Source organism: Rattus rattus, chromosome 8 (assembly GCF_011064425.1).
Source record: "Rattus rattus isolate New Zealand chromosome 8, Rrattus_CSIRO_v1, whole genome shotgun sequence".
In the NCBI taxonomy this organism is placed as follows: domain Eukaryota; kingdom Metazoa; phylum Chordata; class Mammalia; order Rodentia; family Muridae; genus Rattus; species Rattus rattus.
Genome location: NC_046161.1, coordinates 58986142 through 59009846, shown reverse-complemented (window position 1 = coordinate 59009846; position 23705 = coordinate 58986142). Strand labels below are relative to the sequence as shown.

Below are 23705 nucleotides of genomic sequence, written 5' to 3'. Positions count from 1 at the left end.
AGGACCTTATCCAGGGACTGGACTTGATCTTTGTTTTTTTTGTTTTTTTGTTTTTTTTTTGTTTTTTTTTTTTTTGGCTTCACCTGTAGATTTCCTAGAGGGATGGTCCACCTTGTAAGTAGTTCCTGTGGTGTAGACATCTGTCTTGGCTTCCCTGCTCTTGGGCGTAGAGATCTCTTGAGGGTGAGGGCCATACAATGTTAACACTGGGTATCGTTTGCATTCCTTGTGCCCCAGGAAGGCAGCAGGTACAGGGTGGTGTTCCTTGCCATTACAATGACAGAAGGCCTCTGGGGCAGGTAGATTGATTTTATTTCAGATTTATAATCAATTTGACTCATACTAATTGGTTGGATAATGATGATCTACATTTCTGAAGACATTTAGTTGACAGCTATAACAAACCCACAAGTGTTTGCTAAGCAGGTGCAACTGCAATGGAAAGATGAATTCAGTATTATTAAGAGTGTTCCTCCTAGGCAGAGCTGCCCAGCGGCTCTGAGTCCGGTGATTTTTTTTTTAAGCTTGTTTTTTTTTTTTAAGGGGTTTGGGGTTTGCAGTTTCTCTCAGGCAGAATTCCTTGCCATCTCAGATCTATAATCCCTTGCTAAGCCCTGTGTAACAGGACATCAGGATTAGATACTCTACCTTTGAAGCCTTTGTCCATAATGTATGTGTTCTGACGTCTGTCCATTCCACAAGTGCCTGCATAAAAACAGAAGGAAAGAAATACAGGGTGAGGTTCCCTAGACAACTGGTGTCTTCCTCCTCCCTGTGCAGTTCTCTTCTTTACCAAGCAAATAGTTGTTTGCTCCTAGCAACTATTCTAGATTCGATCTATTCTAAATAATTCTGAACACAGAGGGAATCTTAAAAGGATCGTCACATTAATGAGCTCCAGCACCTTCTTTTCTTTGGCTTTCCTCTTAACCTGCCCCTCGCGGGATGCCATCTGTGATCTTTGCAGGTGAAGTGCCAGGCTCTGGAGGCACAGGGTAAGAAATGAAACCAGACCAATGCTTAGCTGGAGGGAAAGATGCAGACAATTCTGATTCTTTCTCTTGCTTTGGAGATAAGGTTTCTCACCTGTGAGCTCTGATCCTGCCTTTCCTGGATCTGGGGTGCTGGTGAGAAGTAACAAGTAGGTGGGGCACTTGATGAGTATCTTTCCAGGAAGATCGTCATTCCTGGCCACAGCTGGTTTGCTCAGTTACTCATTTTGAAGTGGGTGGAGAAGGAGGGCTTTGTTCTGCAAGTGTTTTTCAGCCCTAAGGAATTATTTCTTCATTTTGCTGTTAGTTAGCTGTTTCCTCGGTTCCCAGAATGCACGGTCCTCAGCCCTAGCCAGGAGCAGGACATGAACTTGGGTTGATTGCGACAAGTACTCCTAGGGATGGGAGCAAGTCTGGCCTTTCCATGTTGGGACAGTAATGTTTAACTTACGGTTAGTCCCCTTCACTCCGTTGTGTTTTTCCAAAGGTGTGTGTGTGTGAGTACAAGTGCTCTGGAGTTTCAGGTGATTATGAACTGTCTAATATGGTTGCTGGGAACCAAGAAGCAGTATGGATTCTTAACTAGATATAGCCTGGTCTTTAACTGAAGACAGTCCCAAAATATATTGACTCCATCTAACTTGCCCACATTTTTTACACCGAAGACAAGCCCACTGATACTCGGGTCCTCCCTCCACATAGCGTTCCCATGTTGAAATTGCAGGAGTTTATATCTATCTTGGCTACATGCCTTCCTGAGAGATAAAACAAAACTGAGCCATTCTAAAAGGCCTGTAGGTAGCTACACTGTTCAAAAACATGCAGCAAGCCATGCTGACCTGGATTTATCATGTATTAGTAGTCATTGAAGAAAGGAAGGTACCTATAATGTTAGCCGCCACCACCCCTTCTTTATAGAACAAGAAACAGAGGTATTCTCTCCTAGTGGCCACAGCTAGCTGGCTGTGAGCCAACAAATGACAGTGTGATGCTCTGGCTACAGTGGTTGAAGGTCTATGGGACAACGAGAACTGGGTCAGAGCTCAGATGATGCCTCATGCTTAGACCCAAGGTGGAGTAAAGGTAGGGATCATACAAGTCCAAGGGGTATTGAATGCTTAGCCATAGTTGAGGAACACAGTCATCAGGGTCCTTGCAGCCATGCCTACTCAACAAGATAAATTCTGAACCTTCATGCTTTCTGGACCAGAGACCTGTAAAGTTGACTCAGTTTCACTGGAGCAAGAGTACCTAGAGCCTAAACTCAAACCCAGAGCTGTCTAGCATACTGAGGCCCTTCCCAGAGTACCTGCTCTAGAGGAGCTACTTGTAGAAAGGCCACATTCTCTGTCCATTCATTATATTTCTTTGATACTCAGTCTTGTTACTGATGCATGTTTCCCCTTTTGGGACTTAGTTGTCACATGTCTTTTGACAGCTCTCTCGGTACTAGGTTCAAGCTTGGTATTTGAGTCCAGAGGTATTGAGTGGTAGATGTTGCCTGTCCTCTCCTGGTCTCTGCTTGGCACTCCTACCTCATTTTCTAAGGTGGTAAGTTTGGGCCACTGTTAGGTCTGGGGCCCTTCTGGAAATCATTGAGCTTTTTTGTCCAGAGAGCCAACCTTCTGTTAACTACACCATGTGTGGGTTGCATATTGCAGAATAAAGGGAATATAGCTAGGCTGTGTCCCCTCCACAAGCAACCCCAATTTGTCTACCTCAGCTAGCATGGTGGGATGAAAAGGGTATGGGAAAGATTGGGATACACTTCCATCTTTGGGTAGGGCATAGGGCTGTAGACTGGTCATGGGAAGGCTCCATAAGGACAGGGATGGGGTGTAGAGCTCTGGGGGTGGAAGGAAGGGCTGGGGGTCTGACCTGGTGAGTGTGGCTCAGCATGGCGGCTGAGGTGTCTAAGTTCAATGTAGAAGTCCTCGGGCGGGTACCTGGCCTCCAGGGCACTGATCTGGAAATGGGAGTCTAGTGAGAGGAATGACAGGGAGGAGCCATTATTCCCAAGGCCTGAATGGCAGGAGAAGGGGGTGGGAAGCAAAGGATGGGGCGAGGGGCAGGCCAGAAGGAATCAAGGTCTTCATGTAACATCCATGGGGCTGGGGCCTCTGTCTTTTCCTCCTCCCTTCCCATTCCATCCACCCTCTACTAGGGCAGGAGGAAGAAGCCCTTGGAAAGTGCCAGGTAGAGGATCCTTCTCCATGGTGGCAAATACACTTTCTGCTTCCACCTGGGAATCTCTATATCCCATCCCTAAACTGGGCCATAACCACAGGGGAAGGAAGCCATGCTCAGGACTCAACTCGTTAAATTTGCGATGGGGCAGCTCCCCTCAGTACAGAGATCAGGGTGGGGCTGGTGGGGAAGATGACTCAAACCACTACTGACCTAACACGTTCACATAGCTGTAGGGGGTCCAGCCTGCTGTGTCTCTGTCAAGGGACTTGTTACTGAGCTGTTTGGAGAGGAGACCCAGTTAATAACTCATGCCTCAGCTGCCCTTCCCCAAGGTGGTGCTCGGCCCAGCCTCAGTGAACCCATCCCTGAGATGCTCCTGAGCTCCTAGGCCCTGGATGACCAGACGCTATGTTCTGTGACAAGCTATCATGCTATAGTTGAGGTCAGAGAGGACAGAATGTGCCCAAACCAAGTACTCAGGTGCCTGTGGCATACATGGGTAGAAACAGGCATGTGGGGCTATGCTGTAGAAAAGGAGGCTCTTGTCAGTTACCCATGTATAACAGGGCATCTCCAGCACAGAGGTACGGCTGCCTGCAGTGTTTGCACCCAGGGCCATATATGAGAGACTTTCATGTGACCAAGAGAAAGTTCCAGGCATGAGACTAAGGATGCAACACCCTCCCTGTATTCTCTCTTTGCTGCCCATCATGTGAGGCAAGGATGCTATTTCAGACTTGGACCACACTCAGATACACAGGAGCCAGAGGCAAAGCTATCTCTAGAACTCAGATCTTAGCTGCCTGTCCCCTCAATGGCATCATGTCTACCTTTGGTACAAATGATCTACCTGCCAAGAGGGGTTCTTGTCTACATGGGGCCAGCCTCAGCCCCTGTGAGGTGAGCCAAACCAGAGGTCACCAGTTGGTCTCCTCTGCAGAACTTCAGTCCTCTACTGAAAGAATGGCTGACTCTTAGAGGAGTAATGACATGGCCTAGAACCTCATCCCTGGCTGGTGCCTCTAGCCACTTACAGCTTTGATAGCACAGCTGTAGTTAACCAAAGGCTGCTTGTTGGGCAATTACATTTCCTAGTCTCAGCTTCTTAAGCTTAAAGCCATACTGAGCTTGGGAACGAGAGTCTTGAGTAGAAGATGGCAGGCAGAGTGGCCAAAGCTACTGGGCTTCTAGGTACCCTGCATGCAACCTGCTTGTTTCATAGAAAAGCAGCCCTAGGGCTGTGGGCTGATGGTCAGTCTTTAGGGAACAAATGGAGAGGATCCTCAGAGCTGCAAGGAAGAGGGCTAAAATATGAAAGCTATGCTCCTGGGCCAGGATAGATGGTACAGGAAGCCAGGGATCCTGGGATTGTCCTACCATTCTGAGTATGTGTGTGGGGCATACATTTAGGTGGGTGTTAGGAAGTGTGTACAACAAGAACCCCTCACAAACCTTATCTTTGGGCTGTTGATGTCTGTCTTTCACTCTGCCTCTTACTGGTCCATCAAGGGATGCACCATATGCTCTCTGCACACATATGTGATGAGACATCTCTCTCTAAGGTCTGTAATATTTGTGACCTATTCTATGACCCAGTGCTGTGCTTGGAGCTGTCAGGGACACTGGTCCACCCCCCACCCCCTTTCAGCAAGAACACTACAGTGTTTGGGTTCACATTGGATGTATTGATGAAATCTATGCCCATGTTTAAGAGGCATCAAGTGGTTGATTGAATGATGAGTTACTTCAGTTTATTGCTTTAATACATTGCAGTAATCTTGGTGAGTATATGTATTGGCATACGACCAAAGTGACTATGTGGTATACACAGGTGTGGGATAGGATGGCTACATGTGATATTACTATCTTCTGGTAGGTACTAGTAGTTAACTACACCTGAGGTACAGGCATGTTCCAGTGAGTGGACAATGTGGTGTGGTTTCATGGGATAGATCTTGTCTCCATACTCTTTCCCTGTTAACACGATTCAGAGGGTTCTCATGGCCCCTGAGTCCTAGGACTGCTTAGCCTTTATGTGGGGTGCAGTTCCTTCCTGGGCAGAGGGGAGTGCTAAATGGGAGAGAATAGTGGGTGAGGACTGGGGAGCCAGGGGGCCAGTACCTTGGTGGGGCTGTTCCTGTCCAGAGTGCTGGCCTGGCTGGTGGCAGGCCCCCCGCACGCCAGTGTGTGGTAGCTGGCATTGGAAAAGCACTGGGCATGGCTGCTACTTTGAGACAAATCTGGGAAGAGAACAAGGAGCCATATTCCATCATATACCTGCCCTTGGTTGAGATACCCCAAAACAAATGCTGGGGTTGTGCAATTTTGAATATCCCCTGCAAAGAGGCAGCTAATCTCCCACATCCTCCAAGCTGTGTGGCATCCACTAGCCACATCCTACAGCAAGCTTTGTTCTTACTGATGACCTCCCTCTTGCAGCTCACAGACCAGGCTTGCTCGTATAAGGTGGCATGGCCAGCTGGAAGCTGCCGGTGCTGGCTCTAATGGCTCTATGCCTTCCAGCTGCTATTTTTGGTAGATTGACTTTCTCTTGATTTCCCTTATGGTCAGACCCTAGTAATAAGTACTTAGACAACTCCATTTTTGTTGACCCCAGCTCTTCTGAGGATTCTACAGGACTGGGAAAAGTCCAGCCCTTCCTGCTCTTTGTCATAAACTCCCAAAGTTCTGCGAGCCATGGTCTTCATCAGAGGATGTTGCTTTGATTGGCCTCAGAGTGGCTAGGAGGTCTCTGAATGCAGCATCTATACTGGGGCCAGCTCTTTCTGTCCTATTCCTGGCATAGAGCTATCACACAGAAGGCAGCACTTAGCAGGAACAGCACATGTAGTCTAGGTACTCTGAACCAGCTATGAGCCATTGGAAGAGACCATTCTCAACAGTGCAGACCTAACCAAAACCAGGGCAGTTTGGGAGCTTCTGCCGGTCAGCTAAATCTGAAGCACAAAGCCTTCTTGTCAAGGTGCCAGTGCAGGGGAAAGGAAAGGATCTGGTGCAGTTCCATACACACCTCAACCAGACTACCACAGGGTGCCCACCGGCATTTCTAGGCCCACGGAACTCTGGCACATCTGCCAGAGGGAAGCTTCCTGAACTTGTAGACCTCTCCTATGTGAGGCACCACCTTTGTCACTCTGCTTCTGGGGCACTCCTTGGGAATGGCCGGAGACCCTCCCAGGGAAAGCAAAAGTGGATAGGGCACAGCTTACCAAGTGCCCTGGCTTCACACCGGGAACCATTCTCTGGGGTGTTCAGACCTACTTACTATGCATGTTCCTGCAGGCACAGCCGGCTGAGGAGGATGGGGAAGTAGGGAGTGGCACCCAGACCTAGCTGCTAGGAGCTTGGGCTCCAGAAAGCAACACCCGTTGGAATGTCACAGATTTTTCCCACCCCATTGTCTCTGAGGTAACCATCCCCAGGCCCAGCCACCCATCTGCAGATATAACCACCCATGTTGAGCCAGAATGTGGATGTTCCTGAGAAGACCACATGCTTCCTGCCACGCTGTATGGGTGAGAAAAGATGCTGGGGCATAGCCTGACCTGAGAGAGAGTAGTCTGTGCTGGTCATCCTCATGGCCGGGGTGTAGGAGACACGAGGAGCCAGCTCACGGCCTTTCTCTTTCTGCCGCCTCCGTCGCCAGGCAAACAGGCCCAGCAACACCACAACCAGGAACAACAGGAGGATGATGCCTGTGACAGCACCCACTGAGTGCCGCTCTGCTCCCAGAGCTGGACTGATCTTGGTGTATGGGTTCAGCTCATCCATCATGAGGGCAGCTGTGGGCAGAGGGAGGCCTGAGCCAGAGGTGGGCCTGATCCCAATATTTCCATCCTGCCTTTGCCCCTTCAGCCCTGCCTAATCCCAACCCTCACAGTGCCTCTGTTTCTTCTAATGCCAGAAAGTGATGGAGTCTCAGGGTTACAAAAAGAAAATGTGATTTAGGTGTGAAGCGAAAGTAAAAGCTTACTGAATATTTTACTCAGGTCCACACAGGAGCTCAAGTTACCCGATTTACCATGGCAGGCCTACAAAAAGGGAACTAATTATTTTTACCCTTTCTACTTGGTTGGAAAGTAAATAAATAAACTGAGTCACCAAGGTTAGGGAACTAGTCTAAGTTCACCCAGCCAGAAATTCAGTCAGGAAAAACTGGTTTCAGCTACTCTTCCTGCTCTACCAGCCATGTGGCTTTAGAAGGTTTATGGGGACAGCAACTCCAGCTTCCTCGGGGAGTCATGAACACCAAATGACAGACTGGCCTTGACAGCTGGGAGCACTGTGACTATTACTGCCCTAAGACACCTCTTGATTATACATGTGTGGCTAGGTCCCTCTGTGACTGCCCTGGCGAAGGTCTGTTCCCTAGCTGTGCAGCATCTAGACCTCCCCTTGGTTCTCTGCTCCTGGCTGAAGAAAGCAGGTTGTCACTACTAGAAAGTTGCATTTGCCTCGGCCGCATGGCTTCACATTGCAGAGTCATGTGTCTGATGTGGGTAATTGAGAGCCTATTTTCTGTTCCCATCTTCTAGAACTAACAATAGCCTCCCATGTCTACAAAACAAAGGGATTTCCCATGCACGAAGCCATCATTTACAGAGTGCTCACATGTGCCAGGCACTGTGCTGAGACCCTTCTTGAGTTGACTGGATTTGATCCCTCTCAGCTGTACCATGCAATGTCGCCTAGGCATAGAACTAGAGTCAAGTTGAACCCTTTGGACAAAGGTTAACATTTACTTAATTGAATGTGGAGTAAAAGACCCAGCAAAGAAAATGACATGCCCAGAGACACCTATCGGGATGTGGCAGAAGTCAAACTAAGCAGGTGTTTCCAACTTAGCCTGATGTCCTTTCCCAGAACTAGCTTGTGGCTCATTCTTGCCTCGCTCCTGAGGAACTACCAGAGGATATGCACAGAGAAGCTGTGAAGAGAGGCTTCCAACTATGAATAAAAGGTAGTGTCATAAACTCAACTGGTGTGGTTAGAACTCTCCAAAGCCACCAGTAGTTGGGCCCTTTCCACCCCTGTCCAGGCACTCTGCCACCTGTGTTACCTTGGTCACACCTGATTCCTTTGAATCCCGGGCTGCAGTAACAGGTACCAGTGACATGGTCACAAGTGGCATTGTTCATGCACTCACATAGCTGCTGACACCCATATCCAAAGGTTCCAGGGGCACATCCTATATGGCATGCAGAGTGCAAGTAGACGGTGAGACACAGCCACACTCCACCCCTCCACCCCAGGTGGGGAAGCTCACTGCAAGAGGTCAATTCTGTCCCACCCACAGTGAAGCCTATTGGATATGGATTGCCCATTGTGCAATCCAGTTACCTGGGGATGGGTAGAGTCAGAACACACCTCTCCCTCCTGAACTCATTTAAAGAGCTGGAAAATCCTGCTTTCATCTGGCCCCTCCTTGCTCTGCCCACCACACCCCAGCCCTATCTAAAGTGGAGAGAGAGCCACACAGCATGAGTGTATAGGGTTAGCTTTCAGTCTTCCCCAGAAATCATCCTCAAAGTCTGGAGTTCAGGAGCCCGGTGCCCTGGATGGGTGTTGGGTATGCAGAGGATGGGGTTGAAACAACTTTCCCAGGTTAGTGCAGCTTACTCTGTTCACAGTGGCGCCCAGAGAAGCCTGTTCGACAGGTGCATTTCCCAGTGATGTGGTCACAGCTGGCTCCATTCTGACACTGGCATATGTGCCCACAATCCTTCCCAAAAAATGCTGCAGGGCAACCTGCAACAAGACCGCAGGTCACAGTTGGTGTGGGCTCAGGGAAACTGAAGAAATGTTGCCGGGACCAGGCTGATCTGCCGCTTCCTGCCCAGCATGGGATAAAGGCCTGTGAGGCCCACAGAGACATCTGTACCCACTGAAACTTGGGCTAAAGGGGAGGAGGGTAGGGACAAGGTGATCCATGCAACTAGGGCTTCAGCCGCAGAGGACAAGCTTGGGTCTCTTTGCTGTGCAGCCCTGGGATTTCTTCCCCATGGTCCAAAGGTCTGATCTTGATTGCTGGGATGCCCTATAGCCTTAACCTTTCAGGACTTTGGATGATCCTGAGGTGTGGCTGGTCCCGAGACCAGCCTCTTCCCTCCCTCTCTGCAAACCAGGGCTATTCGCAAAGTGGCCAGTAGGCTGCAGCATATGACTGGGAGTGGCTGGGAGGCAGGGCTTACGCTGCGTGCAGAAGAGTCCGGTCCAGCCAGGGGTGCAGTGGCAGGCCCCATCCTCGGCGCTGCAGCTCGCCCCGTTGTGGCAGCTGCATGTGTGGAAGCAGGCAGAGCCCCAGAACCCAGATGGGCAGGCTGTGGGGGGTGGGTGGGATGCAGAGGGAGAGGGCGGGACAAAGGAGCAGGAGGAAAGGAAGGGGAGGCGGGTACACATCAGAGCCAGAACACCTGGATGGACCCAGAGGGGCATCTCTTGGCCTTTGGGGACTTGATAATGCTAGTCTCAGAATCAGCTCTCCTCTTGGCCTCATCCCTGGGATTGCTATGAGAAACAGATTTCTGCCTAGTCTAATCTGGGTGACTTAAGGCAGCCCTACTGGAAGGGCTTCTGTGCCTCCATTCATAGAAGGATTCACAGGGACGGCTGGAGTAACACCAAGAGCACTGATTTCTCCACAGGTGGCAGGGACCCTCTTCTCTTTGGGTTCTTGTGCTGTTGTTTGAGATTGAAGCCTGTGGCTTACACCAAAATGGAATTTCTCCAGGTTCAGCCATTTAACTGGGACCTCCTTACAGGTACTATGTACAGACAAGGAGTTTCACAGGCCAAGGCTGGGGACCCTTTGGGAAGGGTTTTTTGCCTTGGTGTCAGACTGTAGCACCATGTTCAGGCTTAGGGTGCTCAGGACATCACTCACAGACAGTGGCCATCCCATGGGTGCTCCCATCCTTCCAAGAGTGGCTGTCCTAGCCTGGCCACTCACAAACCAGTTTTGTTCCCTCCTCCCCATCCGTATTCTGACTGCATCTTTTACAGAGAGATGCTAGTGGAGTGTGAGTCCTCACAATTCACAGCATTAATGGCACTGACAGTATTGATGCCTTTAATACCTGCAGTAACAGTCTCCACGGTCAGTTCTAGTAACTCAAGTTTGACGTAGCGCTAAATGGGACTTTCAGGGTCAAAGAACAGTGACATGGCTGAGTGGGTAAAGGCACTCGCCACCCAAGCCTGTGGTGAACCTGAGTTTGATCCCTGGAACCTCCATAAAAGCAGAAGAGAACTGGCGCTATAGTTGGTCTCTTGTCTCCACATTCTTGCTGGGACACTTGTCATACACACAGAAATAATAAAAATAAATAAATGGGTCTCGGGTGGATACTCTTGTCTGCAGGAGAGTTCAGCCCTTTGGTGCCATGGCAGGGAGAGGAACACTTTAGAAGCAGCAGCTTACCCTGTGAGCAGTCCTTGCCAGTCCATCCAGGGAAGCATTGACAGGAGCCATCAATGGGGCTGCAGGTCCCGTTGTTGGCACAGGAACAGAGCTGGGCACAGTCCTGCCCAAAGTGCCCTCCAGCACACACTGTGGGCACAGGGAAACCTGGCACCAGACTTCCTTCCCAGGCTCTAAGAACCACCACCCACACAGCCGCACCCGACTTCCCTAGGCCACAGTCATGACACCCTGGGTATGGTCTGGATGGGAATGAACACCTACGGTGGAAGTTGCCCTTCTCCACAGTGGCACCCCAAGAGGCCCTGCTCCAGGTCCTTTTACAGAGACAGGCTGAGGCCCATAGAGGGGATGCCAGCTGTCTTGGGTCTCACGGGAGGAAGTCCTAAGAGGGAGTTGGCATCTCTGGACTGGTGGCAGTGTTTCTAGACTGCCTCCCAGCCATCTGCTTACCCATGGGTTATTCTCACCTAACCTCCTAGACACACGGGCCACCACACACCCCTTTAAGGATATTCCAGGCCTTTCTTCTCTGTGCTTTTCAATGGCTAATGCCAATCTAAATTCCCATGACCCTCAAAGTCCAGCTATGGATGTCCTGCCTACGAGACTCATCATAAGTGTCACCTCCCTTGGAACAAAAAGATGGAGCAAGACTTAAGACACTGACATCCTTGTCATCTACCCTGGTGTTCTCCGGGAGCCTGCATCTAGATCTTTCTGGTTTTCTTAGTGTGTAGATGAAACAATGTATATCATCTTCAGACCACTTATTGGGGAATTCTGTTAGGTTTTATCTGAACTTAGTCCTAGCTGCTCCATACACCTTCCATCTTCTGAGTGGCTACGTCCCCATCTGAGGCTTCAAGTAGCTTCTTCCTTATACTCTCCTATTACTGAGACTTGACAGCTGTTTTGGGTCAAGCCTGAGTGGTGCCCCCTACAATGCCTGGAGAGAGAACAGGCACTCAAGCCACAGGGGCCAAACATCACCCTTCTCTCCTCTCACCCCCACCTCCCAGGTCCTCTGGCCTAAGCTTTGCAAGGGCAGGGAATACCTCATTTTCTATTGTATCTGACTGTTCAGTAAACACTGAGGATGTAGGCCTTGGATTCAAAACCTTCTAGAAGGCTCTATTACTGCAGCCATCAGAGACCAGGAATATTTTTTAATAGTTATTTAATGTGTTGCTGTGCAAGTATGCTCACATGTGAGCAGATGCCTGTGGAGGGCAGAAGCAGATACCAGATCCCTCGGAAGTGAAGTCAGGGGCAGGTGTAAGCTGCTGACATGGGTCCTAGAAAGTGAACTCAAGAAGCCTTCTCATCCACTGAGCCATCTCTCCAGCCCTCGTTGGGTAGGTAGTGATTTCTCGGAGGACAGCAGCCTCCTTTGGCTCAGGTCTCAAACCACGGATGCCATCCCCTGTTCCTTTACTCTGCCCTCAACTGCCAGCCCAACTGGTAGCTAGGGTCTACATGCAGTCTGTACCTCTGGGGACATAGCTAGTGTGGGGACAGACGGTAAAGGCAGGTAGACCCTGAAGCTTTGGGTCTGGGTCCTAGTTTTGTTATGCATTCAGCAAACATGCATGGCTTTTACATATGCCAGAAACTGATCACAATGTTTCACAAATACTGAGTTCACTTAATCTTGCTAATGCCTTCATCACTGCTCACCATCACTGAAGCCCCTTGACACATATGGAGAGGTTGTGGTCTCTTCACAGTTACACAGCAAAGACTCCTAACTGAGGACATTTTAACAAAGCCCTTCACTTCACACCCAAACCCCTAGATCTGCTTCCACAACAAGACTAGGACATGAGGGGTTGGGGATTTAGCTCAGAGTGCTTGCCTAGCAAGCACAAGGCCCTGGGTTCAGTCCCCAGCTCCAGAAAAAAGACTAGGACATGAGTCACCACTCAATGGCCTCAGGCTTTGGTTAGTAGCTACAGGTAGGTTGGCTGATCTGGGCTCTGGGCTTCCCCTTTTCAGGCCAGTCTCTGGCCTCCTGTTTGCTGCTCAGGCTCCCCCTGCCTCTGGGACATGCTTTATTCTGAGGGCCCTGTTCATTATCCTAAAAGGTGGTGTGATGGTTTGCATATGCTTGGCCCAGGGAGTGGCACTATTAGAAGGTGTGACTTTGTTGCAGGAAATGTGTCACTGTGAGGGTGGGCTTGGGGACCCTCCTCCTAGTTGCCTGAGGATGCTCAGTCTGTTCCTGGCTTCCTTTGGGTGAAGATGTAGAACTCAGCTCCTCCTGCACCATGCCTGCCTGGATGCTGCCATGCTCCCACCTTGATGATAATGGACTGAACCTCTGAACCTGAAGCCAGCCCCAATTAAATGTTGTCCTTTGTAAGACTTGCAATGGTCATGGTGTCTGTTCACAGCAATAAAACCCTAACTAAGACAGGTGGCTTCCCTGCACCCTCTCTGTTGTCTGAGTCAAAGGACTACCAGCTTGGTGGGAAGCCCAGTGCTGGAGCTGTGACACCAGCCTTCGCCCCACAACTCTGCACTTATCTAACAAGGCAGGCTTCTCTTTGAAGTCTTCCCCCTACCCAAGGCAGACAGATTCACCCACAGAGCTGCTAATGTGATCGGTCTAATGCATTAATTGCGAGACTTCTTAGCTGAATCAAGAGCCAGGCATGGGAAGGGGAGGAGGGGGCTGGTGAAAAGAAAACATTGGGTTATATTTAATCTATGTTTAATGATTCTGGGGAAGCACTGTCCGTAATTTGTAACTCACTGGAAAGCCAGTCATTAGAAAGTGTCAGTTCAATTTTTTACAAGGTTTGAGACTTAACCAGGGCAGTTGCCATTAATAGCAAACTCCATTAGATCTATATGTGGAAAAGACTCATTAGGCCAGCGGGCAATAAATCAGACGACATGGGCTGTGAGGGCTCCTTCTTGGGCTTCATAGCTCCTAATTTAGACTGGGCCTGGTTCTATTGATGGCCAGGTCTCCTATGTTTAATAAATAAACCCCAGCCTGTCAGGTGGTGATTAAAGCATCCTAAGAGGACTGCAAGCAAATGAAACTGTCACATCTGTTTCCCAGGGGGCCAAACTTCTTATGACCTCAACTCATCATGGAGTCAAACGTCTACTCGGGCATATTAAAAATAGCCCAGCTCAGCTGTGATGATGTAGCAGAAGAATGGGCTGCCCTGGAGGTAGTGAGCCCTTAGTCAAGAGAGGTGTTTAAACACAGGCCAGGTGAGACTCTTGCCTTGGTGACTTTGAAGATCCCTTTATCTCTAAGTTCACCTTATTCTCACATCTCTTCATTCTCACTGACCGTGGTGTAAACTCTGCAAACTAGTATCCAAGCAAGGCCACATTCTAAGCTGTTAAGTGATCCCTTAGTCTCCCTCCCAGCAGATAGAATCTTGTTAAGTAACCCAGGCTGGCCTTGGACATGTAATCTTCCTATCTCAGCCTCCCAAGTTCTAGGATTACATGGGGTATATACTACCATGGCTGGATCACTTTTTTTTTTTTTTTTCATTTTTTTTTTCTAGCAGAATGAGTTCATTTCTGCCACTTGATAGCTGTGAGACTCTAGACATGTATGTAACCTCTCTGAGCCTGTCCCTTCAGCAGCACAGTGACCTTTTTTCTTTTCCAAGAACATAAGAAGAGAATCCCTGGACCCTTCCTTCTCTTCGCCCCTTTGTTCCCTGCCCTGGCCTCCCCGTTAGTTACAGGTACCTTGGTTGCACAAGGCTCCAGAGAATCCTGGCAGGCACTCACAAATGCCACTGACGTGGTGGCAGGGCCCCCTGCTGTGCACGCAGAGGGGACAAGGCTGGGCGCAGCCATGGCCGTAGAATCCTGGTGGGCAGACTGAGGGTGTGACAGAGGGGAGATGGTGGTCAGAAGCTCATTAGGAACCTGGCCTAGCCACCTGTCCCCCCATTCCAGCAAAGAAAGGCTCCTTGAAAATGGGGAAGTTTGGGGTGCCCACACCTGGAGATCCATCCCTTTTGAAGAGAATTGTGGGATGGCCCTGATTTTACCTAGACATTGAACTTAGGGACAGAACAGTCAGTACATGGGACAAAATGGAGTAGAGGGGCCTGGCCTTCCAGAGGCCAGCACTACTTCTGACTGGGAGGGGCTCGGTGAGTGGGAAATCAGAAGTCTTTGTGGGGTGTGGGGCTAGCCTTACTTCTCTGACACAAGGGTCCTCGGAAGCCAGGGGCACACTCGCAGCTCCCGTCCTCTGGGGAACAGGATCCTCCGTTCTCACAGCTGCAGGACACTGAACAGTTGGGGCCCCAGCGACCTGGAGGACATGTACTATCACAGCGGATGCCTGTGGAGCAGACACAGAGGCAGGTCAGTGGGAAGAGATGAGGACAGTGGGAAGATGGAGGGAAATCCAGTGGAGATGGGGCTCGTGGGAAGGGCTTCTGGCAAGAGACGATGCCCTTCCAGAATCCTCAAAGGCAAAAAGAACTGGCCAAGCAACAGCAGTCAGAAAAGCAGAGAATAGGCAACAAAAGAAGTCAGTATAGCTTGGAATTGAACACAGCCCAACGGCGGACCCATGACGTACTTGATGAGCCCAGCGAAAGAGGAGATGGTGGCACCAGAGCTGGCGTCAAATGCATGTCAGGCCAGTGAGATGGCTCATCTCAGTTAAAGTCTGTCTGTCTGTCTCTCTCTCTGTCTATCTCTCTCTATCTATCTCTATATATATCTATATATATTCATATTATTTTAATTACATCCTAACTATGTAGAAAGTTCAAGGCCTGCCAAGGCAACAAGAGACCCTGTCTCAAAAGAAAATGTGTGTATATATATATACACATATAGTACATATTTTATATCATATATACACACATGTATAAAAGAAACTAAAAGTGCTAGCTCTATCCTAAACATGCTGATACATGACCCTCAGTTTGCCAAACAGCAGCCAATGGGAAAATGGATGGACTATTTCAATAAGAGAGGAAACAAGATCTACAGCCCCCCTCCCCCAAAGCTCAAAGAATATTTGAGCTGAGCTGATTTCAGCTTGGAGGCTAAGTAGGAATTTTAAAACACGGGGGTGGGGGGGGCTCCTTCCAGACAGAGCAGCTTCCAGGCTGATGTGGGTGTGTTAGGCGATTGGACCAGGCCCAGGAGACCAGCCAGTCTTTGGAAGGCAAGCTTCAGAGGCTCTGGGAGCACAAGGATTAGTTTAAAAGTCATGTCTACCTTGTTATAAGGACAGGGACTGTGAGAAAGAGAAACAATGGACGACCTAGCGAACAGTGAAGGGGAGCAGCGGGACCAATTTGGAAGAGTTGAGACTGCAGGATCACCTGTAGGAGAGGGAGCGAACACAGGTGAGACAGCCAGGGTGGGGAGTCTGCAAGGGGAGCTGCCAGGAATGTCTTCCCCTCTTGTGCCCTAACTTGTGTCTCAGCCTTGCTGGGGTTGGGGAGGAAGCTTTGAGTGTCACTCCCTGGGAAATGGGTAATGGGTTCTTGTCCACTGGGAATGTGCCACACTCCCTTGCTGATGCAGTCTCTCCTTTGGAGTTTCATGGGGTTGAGAGGCAAATCGGACACTGGGAGTGGCGTGGGCTGGGGTGATTATAGGTTGACTGAAGCTTAGGAAAGGGGACTTGACACTGTTTGAAGATTTGCTTCCAATTTCCACTTTGTAGGTGTGGTTGACCCTCTGGGTTCATGAAAGAAACCAATACCAAGTATGACCATACAGTCCACACAGCCTCCTGCATATTTTCCTGTAGTTCAGGACAGCCTTGAACTCACCATGGAGCCAAAGATGACCCTGAAGTTCTGATACTCCTGTTTGCACCTCCCCGGTACTAGGATTGCAGGTGTGGGGCACCATGCCTGGTTGTGTGCAGTGCTGGCAATGAAGGCCAGGACGCTATGCATGCATCCTTCTGACTGAGTTCCGGCCTTTCCCACATCCTTTCCATCACATGGAGACATCTTAAAATGCAGAGCACAGTGTGGGGCTGGAGAGATGGCTCAGCGGTTAAGAGCACTGACTGCTCTTCCAGAGGTCCTGAGTTCAATTCCCAGCAACCACATGGTGGCTCACAACCATCTGTAAAGAGATCCGATGCCCTCTTCTGGTGTGTCTGAAGACAGCTACAGTGTATGTATATATAATAAATGAATAAACCTTTAAAAAAAAAAAAAAGAACACGGGCTGTTCTTCCAGAGCATCCAGTTGTGATTCCCAGCACCCCCAGGATGGCTCACAACCATCTGTAACTTGTTCCAGCTACATTCCCCAGAGCAAAGTGGCTCCTGAGACTAGTCACATGGGTGAGCTTCCTGTTTGATTGAGAGACGATCTCAGTGAAATAAGGTGGAAGAGAAATTGAGGATGATTCCTGACAGCAACTGCAGGCCTTTGTGTGCATACACACGTATCCTCCCTACGTGTGCCCACAGTGTATATTACATATTCTTAACCATCCCCTCTGTCCCTCCCTTCCTCCCCCCTCATATCCTGGAGAATGAGCTCTCCTGCTTTAGCTTTCGGGAGCCCCTCCCCACCACACTAATGGATAGTTACAGTGTAGACCTAATGGTGGTTCTTCACACTTGAAGAACCCATACTCAAAGCCAGCACTCACACAGCAGCAAGCCCTTCTCTGGGAAGCCTTCCTGCCTGTCTGCCCAGGGGTCCAAACATCTGTATCTCCCTGTTACAGCTGTTTCATTCATACATCTGGCTCCTACCTCCCCTGCCAAAGATGTGAAGAAGGGGGCAGTGGCTTCCTGAAACTCAGTCCTGCTGACCTAGTGGGTCCTCACAGCAGGGACACCACCCGGAGCATTTTTGTAATACTGAAAATTCAGGAGTTCGAAGTCATCCTTAGCTACCTAACAAGTTTGAGCCAACTTGGGCTATGGGAGATCCTGTCTCAAAAGTACACAACCAAATGACTTACCCACTAAGTCAAAGTTTTCTCCTAAAAATGTGGCCTGGGCCTCTCCTCCTGTTGTCACTAATATCCTGACACCTCCTTAGCTCGAGTGTAGGCTAGAACAGATAACCTCTGTGTTTTCTCTGTGTGGCCACAGGCTGACTTATTTTCAGTGAACGTCAAGAAGTATTTTGTGAGCACCTTTTATGTTCAAAGCAAGGTAAATAAGCCATGAGGGGAACTGTTGTGAGAGGGCAGAGGACATGCCCAAGCCAGATGGGGAGGTGAGCGGGGTTTTCAGGGAAGGGGTGTTTGCTGTATGGGAGGCCCAGGTTCTGCCCCTTACCCTGTCTTTCCTGCCCTTCTTCTTCATGACAAATCTCAGTGCGTCAATCACCTGTTTGAGAGGCCTACAGGACTGACCATCTTTGGAGAAACGGGCTTTGGAACCAGCAGAGGCCTAGCTGAGAAGCTGTCCAGAATTTTAAACCAGAATTTTTAAATATTGTCATTAAAGTGGGTGTCGTTAAAGTCAGATCAGCTCTATCAAAATTAAGGCACTGAACATTTCAAGGCTGTCACTGACAATGTTGGGGACAATGAGAAGGCAGGGCTCTGGTCCACACTGAGGGAGAGCTGGCAGACCAGGGGAACCTCGACCTGACATGCTGTAAATCTGTGGTTCTCAACCTGTGGTCACCACCCCTTTGGGGTTTGAACCCCTTCACAGGGGTCACCAAAGACCATTGGAAAGCACAGGTGTTTACATTATGATCCTAACAGTAGCAAAATTACAGTTACGAAGTAGCAAAAAAAAAAAATTTATGGTTTGGGATCAACACAACAAGAACTTTGTTAGAGGGTTGCAGCCTTAGGAAGGTTGACAGCCACTGCTATAAAAGAATGTCCCTGGCCTTCAGCTGTCAGAACAAAGGTGGGTAGAATCCTACAGAGGGACCAGTGGGATCAGCCCAGTCAGTGGTCACTGACATCTACACTGCTACCGAAAGCTTCCTGCAGCTGTGGTTTGTGTCACAGACCCTGTGCACCATGCGCTGAGCCCTTAACAGTACCCTTCCCTGAAGCTTAAAAGTGGCCCCAAGGTTCCCTGTGAGGATTCTAGTTGTCTGCACTTTATGGATGGAGGCTTCAGGCCATGCAAAGTAGAGGATTGCGGAAGCTCACAAGCCCAGGCTGTCTGTCTGGAGCTCTGTTTTTAGTCATCTGGTTTCCTCTGCTCAGCTCATGGCAGAGCAGACAGGAGGTGCAAGGATGCCTAAGGCAGACTTCTTCCCAGGACTGCTGTAGAAACAGCTACTCAAATCAGAGTCTAAGGTCAACTGTGGTGCTGCAGAGGAAGGATCTAGGTCACCAGAATTCATGGGCGGGTGGTCCTGGGTGGGTCGTCCTGGGTGGGTAATACACAGACAACCTGCAACTTGAAACCTGACGAACAGGAAGGAGTAATTGGGGCTGCGTGTGGCCCACTGGTGCAACACTTGCCCAGCTCCTTAGATGAAGGGAAATGGACTTTTTGGTAAGATGGGGGCAGCTATCAAGAATGAGGGGAGGACAGTGCAGAGGTGAGGAATTAGGGCAGGGAATGGTGGTGCTTGCCTATAAAACCATTCCCAGCACTTGAATACTGAGGCAGGAGAAGATACAGAGAGTAAGGCCAAACTGGGAGAAACAGTACATTCCAGGCTAGACACTATTGCACATTGAGATCTATTTGTAATAAAAAGAAATAGTTAACTTTGGCCCAGATGTCTGGAATCACTGAGTGACAAATAAGGCAGGAAAGAGGAACTAGTCAGGCCACGTCACAGGGGTTGGGGCCTTATGACGAGAAGTCTGGATTTTTTTGTCACAATTTTTGTTTTTCTGAGACAAGGTCTCATGTAGCTTAGCCTTAAACTTGCTATATAGCCAAGGGTGACCTTGAACTTTTGATCTTCCTGTCTCTCCTGGATGTCGGGATTACATGTGTGCAGTGCTGCATCTGGCCAGGACTGAGATTCTACATTAATCCCATGAAGCCATAGAATTGAAAAGACTAGTTTAGAGGTTGTCACTGGTTACCAATTGCAGAGTGGGTTCACCAGGGCAAGGCAGGGCATGAGACCTACCAGGAGATGAAGGCAGGTCTAATGAGAGATGAGCCCAGGGTATCCATGGGGTACAGAGAAGTGGCAGGGTTCCCCTTCGTGCAGCAGGTAGGTTTACGGGGTAGGCATAAGGATTGGGGTTCTGAATCGTCATATTCTCTATACATAGGCTGAATACCTGTCAGCATTGAAACATGTTGTCCCAAGAACAGAACCTCAACTGACATGTCCATAATAGATAGCTTCTTACTGGGCGGAAGGGAGCAGGTAAGGGGGTGGTGTGCATTTGGGAGCAGGAAGAAAATGATAGGAAATAAACAGCAGTGAGGAAGGAGGGAAAACCAAGAGCCCAGCTTCCCAGGGCCTGGGCAGTGGGTGGCAGAGCAGAGGTTACCTGTCCATCCTGCCAGGCAGCAGCAGTGGCCTGTGACAGGGTCACAGCCATCAGCGTGGCTGCAGTCACAGTGCTCACTGCAGTTCAGCCCAAACGTGCCATCCTGTGGGGAAGGAGAGAAGTGTCATACGGGGGCTCCTAGAGGTTCACACACTTCCATCTGCTCTTCAGGGATCCAGAGATGGGCCTAGGGCACAGCCATGATGTTAACTGGGAACCAGCAGGGCTCTGATGTCATCCCAAACAATCATCTGGCCATATTAACAGGAATGGGAGAGAAGGGTGTGAAGAGAACCTGTCTTCAGGTGGCAATAAATAGATCACAGAGCCTCCAGGTGGTCGTTAAAATCGTAGATTAAAATGCATTTTGTTGTTGACAGGCATAGTGGGGGGAAATTTTCTTGTAAACGCAGCAGTCAGGAGGCAGAGGCTGAAGGATTGCTATGAGCGTAAGACCAGCCTGGGTTACGCTGTGAGACCCCATCTCACAAAACAAAACATAACATGCTTTGTTAGCTGTGACACATCCGACCCACACAGGGAATGGGGATGGCCTTCTCTTGTCACTGGGAAGGAAGAGGGAGCCTCATTTCTTCCATGCTCACAGGTCTCAATTGCCCACTCTGCCGGAGTCTCTTAATCCTCGAGCCAATATCCCAGGATGGCTCCACCCTCTCCCACTTTAAAAATGAGAAGCAGCCGGAGAAGCACAAGGAGGCAGGATGTAGCAAAATCAGGATTTCAATGCAAAGCTTATACCCAGTCTCCACCTAAGGCTCGGTGCTTGAGAGTGGGGTTGTTGCTGGGTGGTTTGGCCCCGTGCCCTGTCCCTAGCAGTGACTGCGACTCAGCTACTACCCAGAAAGAGCATTCTGCTGGGTTCGGGAGGACGGGGGAGGACGGAGGGTATCCTGGTGGGGTGCATTCTATAGCCGCCAGTCAGTGTGTTCTGCCTATCAAAAGAGCATTAGAAGAGCTCTTCTGCCTGAGTGGCCATTTTACAGATGGGAGGGTTGAGGCCTAGGGTAAGAAGAAGCTACACAGATGTTCACATTTCCTGACTCAGAGCATGTCTCTGACTCATGTAGCTCTCCAGGGAGCAGAAGGAACAAGAAGTCAAGATGGGTACTCACCGGGCAGGGCAGTTCGCAGGAGTCCCCCAGCCAGCCTGGGGTACAGGCACAGGAGCCATCAAGGGGGCTGCAGGCAGCCCCATTAGCACAGACACAACTCTCATTGCAGTTCAGGCCCCAGGTCCCACTGGGACAAGGCAGGGAGCAGTCCAGGCCCTGCCACCCTGGAGAGAGGGCAAAGGGTGTCACCTGGCCATGCCCAGCATAACTTTCCACCCACTTCCCCAACCACAGGCAGCGTCCCTGTCACCACAGTGGCCTAGATCTCCCCCCTACCCACAGGGCTTACACCATTTCTGCTGTCTGCCGATGGGCCCACTGGTCCTCAGAATCAGCTCTGGAGGCATTTTCCCCTAGGCCAGGGGTGGGGTTTCAGCAGCTTCTCTGCTTCCCGAAGCCTGTAGCTGCTCCTGCCCCCAGGACCGAACCCCTCCCTCCTCTGTTCCCTGAAGCAGGAGGCTACCCCTGAGGATAGCAAGACTTCCTAGCAGCTGTCTCCAGGCAGGCTTCCTGAAGGACACCCACCTATACCCCTGCTCTGATTCTGGCTGTGGCTTTCCTTAGCTGGAACCTGGCCTACGCACTCTCTGACCCTGAGTGGTGGGTGGGTTTAACCAGCCCCACCTGAGATGCTCAGCTGTTGGCACACGAGAGCCTGGGAACAGAGCTGGAGGAACTTACACCCTCTCGGCAGGTGCAGGAGCCATCCACAGGGGAGCAGGTGCCGCCATTGCTACAGCTACATACAGATGAACAGTTGGGACCATAGGTCCCTGCTGCACAGGGAACGGCACACACCTCTCCCTGCACAAAAAGGGCCTGGGTGTGAGGCGAGAGGTGTTCCCGGGCTCGTGGATCTGTAGGTGGTGCCCCTCCCAATACCCAGGCTTCCATTCCCAGCACCTTCTCTTTCCTTTGAGACAGGGTCTCACTATGTAGCCCCAGCTTCACTCAAACTCACAGAGATCTGCCAGCCTCGGCTGGAGGAGAGGGGGTTTAAAGGCATGTACCACCACACTTGGCAAAAGTAACTTTGCAGGAGTGACAGAGGACCTTAAGACAGAGAAACTAAGATCATGATCTTACGTGGATCATGGAAGTGGGCCTGATATCTCACAAGTGCCTGACAGCTCACATCAAGTGATTAGAGAGGGTAGGTCAGAGACAGATATCCTAAGCCCTCCATTTGGCTTGTGACTTTGAGAACAGCAGAAGGGAACCCACAAACAATGAAGACGGTGGCCCCTAGGCTGAGCCCTATACAGCCGGCAAGAGAATGGAGACCTTGACTAAGATTCTGTCAACAACAGGAAGTGAACAAGCAGGAAATTGTCCTTCCTGAGAGCCCCCAGGAGATACTACAGACTCTCAGGCTCAGAATTCAGAAGAGAAGCTCATGCTGTTTTAGGGGAGGGGGCCCAGCCTCCACACCAGGGCTCCGAGGGACTTGATCCTAGGAGTCTGTGTTAGGTCACAGCAAACTTCTATCCACTGAATTGTGGGGAAGTGAGGAGTGAGTGGGAGCAGGAAGAGTGGGGTGGGGGATGTGACAGGGTTTCCTGTTTTACAGGCTGGCCTCAAATTCGATGTGTAGCTGAGGATGACCTTGAATTTCTGATCCTTCTGCCTCCATTTCCAGCTTGCTGAGATTACAAGCCAGCGGCATTCACATGCTACTGTTCCAACTGTTTTAATTCGCACCAGCTTGGTGCACAGAGGAACAACCCCTTCCCATCCGCTGGGGTCTCAGGGAAGGTAGATGGCACTGACAATGGCTTTTCAGTGCTCTCCCCTACCCCTCTCTCACATTCACTGTGCATCTTAATTCTCACCATATCACAGACACACAGACTATTGCTTTCTATTCTTCCTGTGACACAGCAGAAGCAGTTACATGAGAAAGTCATGTAATGAACGGCCCAGGTCACAGAACACAGAGTGAAGGGGGTGTCTTTGGCCCCAGGCTGGCTACTTAATCATGTCACTGGGTGCTAAGTCGAACCAGACTCTCCGGGGGGCTATTTTGGGACTTGGGGAGGCTGATCTAAGACAGGGTTAGGAAAGATGACTAGGCAGGCTGAAGGTAACCAGAGAGGCCTCTGCAAGGACAGCCTCACCTAGCAGGGGAGGCTCAGGGGATGAAGGCACCCTGATAATTACCTGGGAGGGGGGACTGCATCTTTGTCACTCACAGACCGTCTGCCATCCAAGGATGGCATGACGCCCAGGAAAGTGGGTTGCTCTTAAGGCCAAGTTCCAAAAAGGGGCACAGCAGGGGGCCACTGACTTCTAGCCCCATAGATAGGACAACACAGAGTCCTGGCAGTGGTGGTAGCTCCTGGGCTGGAGTGGTGCAGGGGGAGTTAAAGGGGCAAGTGCCAGGCACAGGCTGGGAGTAAGGACCTCTGAGTCTTGGGAGGGCGGTGGTCAGGGAAATGAAGGCTGCCCAGGATAGAGTTGTTGTGAGCAAGGCAACATAACAGTACACGTTAGGGGTGTTCCCAGGAGTGAACAACTTTAAA

General features: G+C 50.2%; 1 protein-coding gene across 1 annotated transcript in view; it reads right to left on the bottom strand.

Moving 5' to 3' along the window:
• Positions 1 to 23705, bottom strand: part of Megf11 (multiple EGF like domains 11) — a 321029-nt gene that overhangs the window by 6000 nt on the left and 291324 nt on the right. The window contains exons 11-24 of the mRNA XM_032910034.1: positions 21867 to 21987; positions 21184 to 21347; positions 20051 to 20153; positions 14810 to 14956; positions 14350 to 14484; positions 10624 to 10752; positions 9395 to 9523; positions 8823 to 8951; positions 8263 to 8391; positions 6749 to 6985; positions 5304 to 5422; positions 3393 to 3459; positions 2871 to 2972; positions 649 to 705 (exon numbers count right to left, since the gene is read on the bottom strand). Coding sequence (XP_032765925.1) covers positions 649 to 705; positions 2871 to 2972; positions 3393 to 3459; positions 5304 to 5422; positions 6749 to 6985; positions 8263 to 8391; positions 8823 to 8951; positions 9395 to 9523; positions 10624 to 10752; positions 14350 to 14484; positions 14810 to 14956; positions 20051 to 20153; positions 21184 to 21347; positions 21867 to 21987 — 1768 coding nt within the window. The remainder of the gene's footprint in view (positions 1 to 648; positions 706 to 2870; positions 2973 to 3392; positions 3460 to 5303; positions 5423 to 6748; positions 6986 to 8262; positions 8392 to 8822; positions 8952 to 9394; positions 9524 to 10623; positions 10753 to 14349; positions 14485 to 14809; positions 14957 to 20050; positions 20154 to 21183; positions 21348 to 21866; positions 21988 to 23705) is intronic.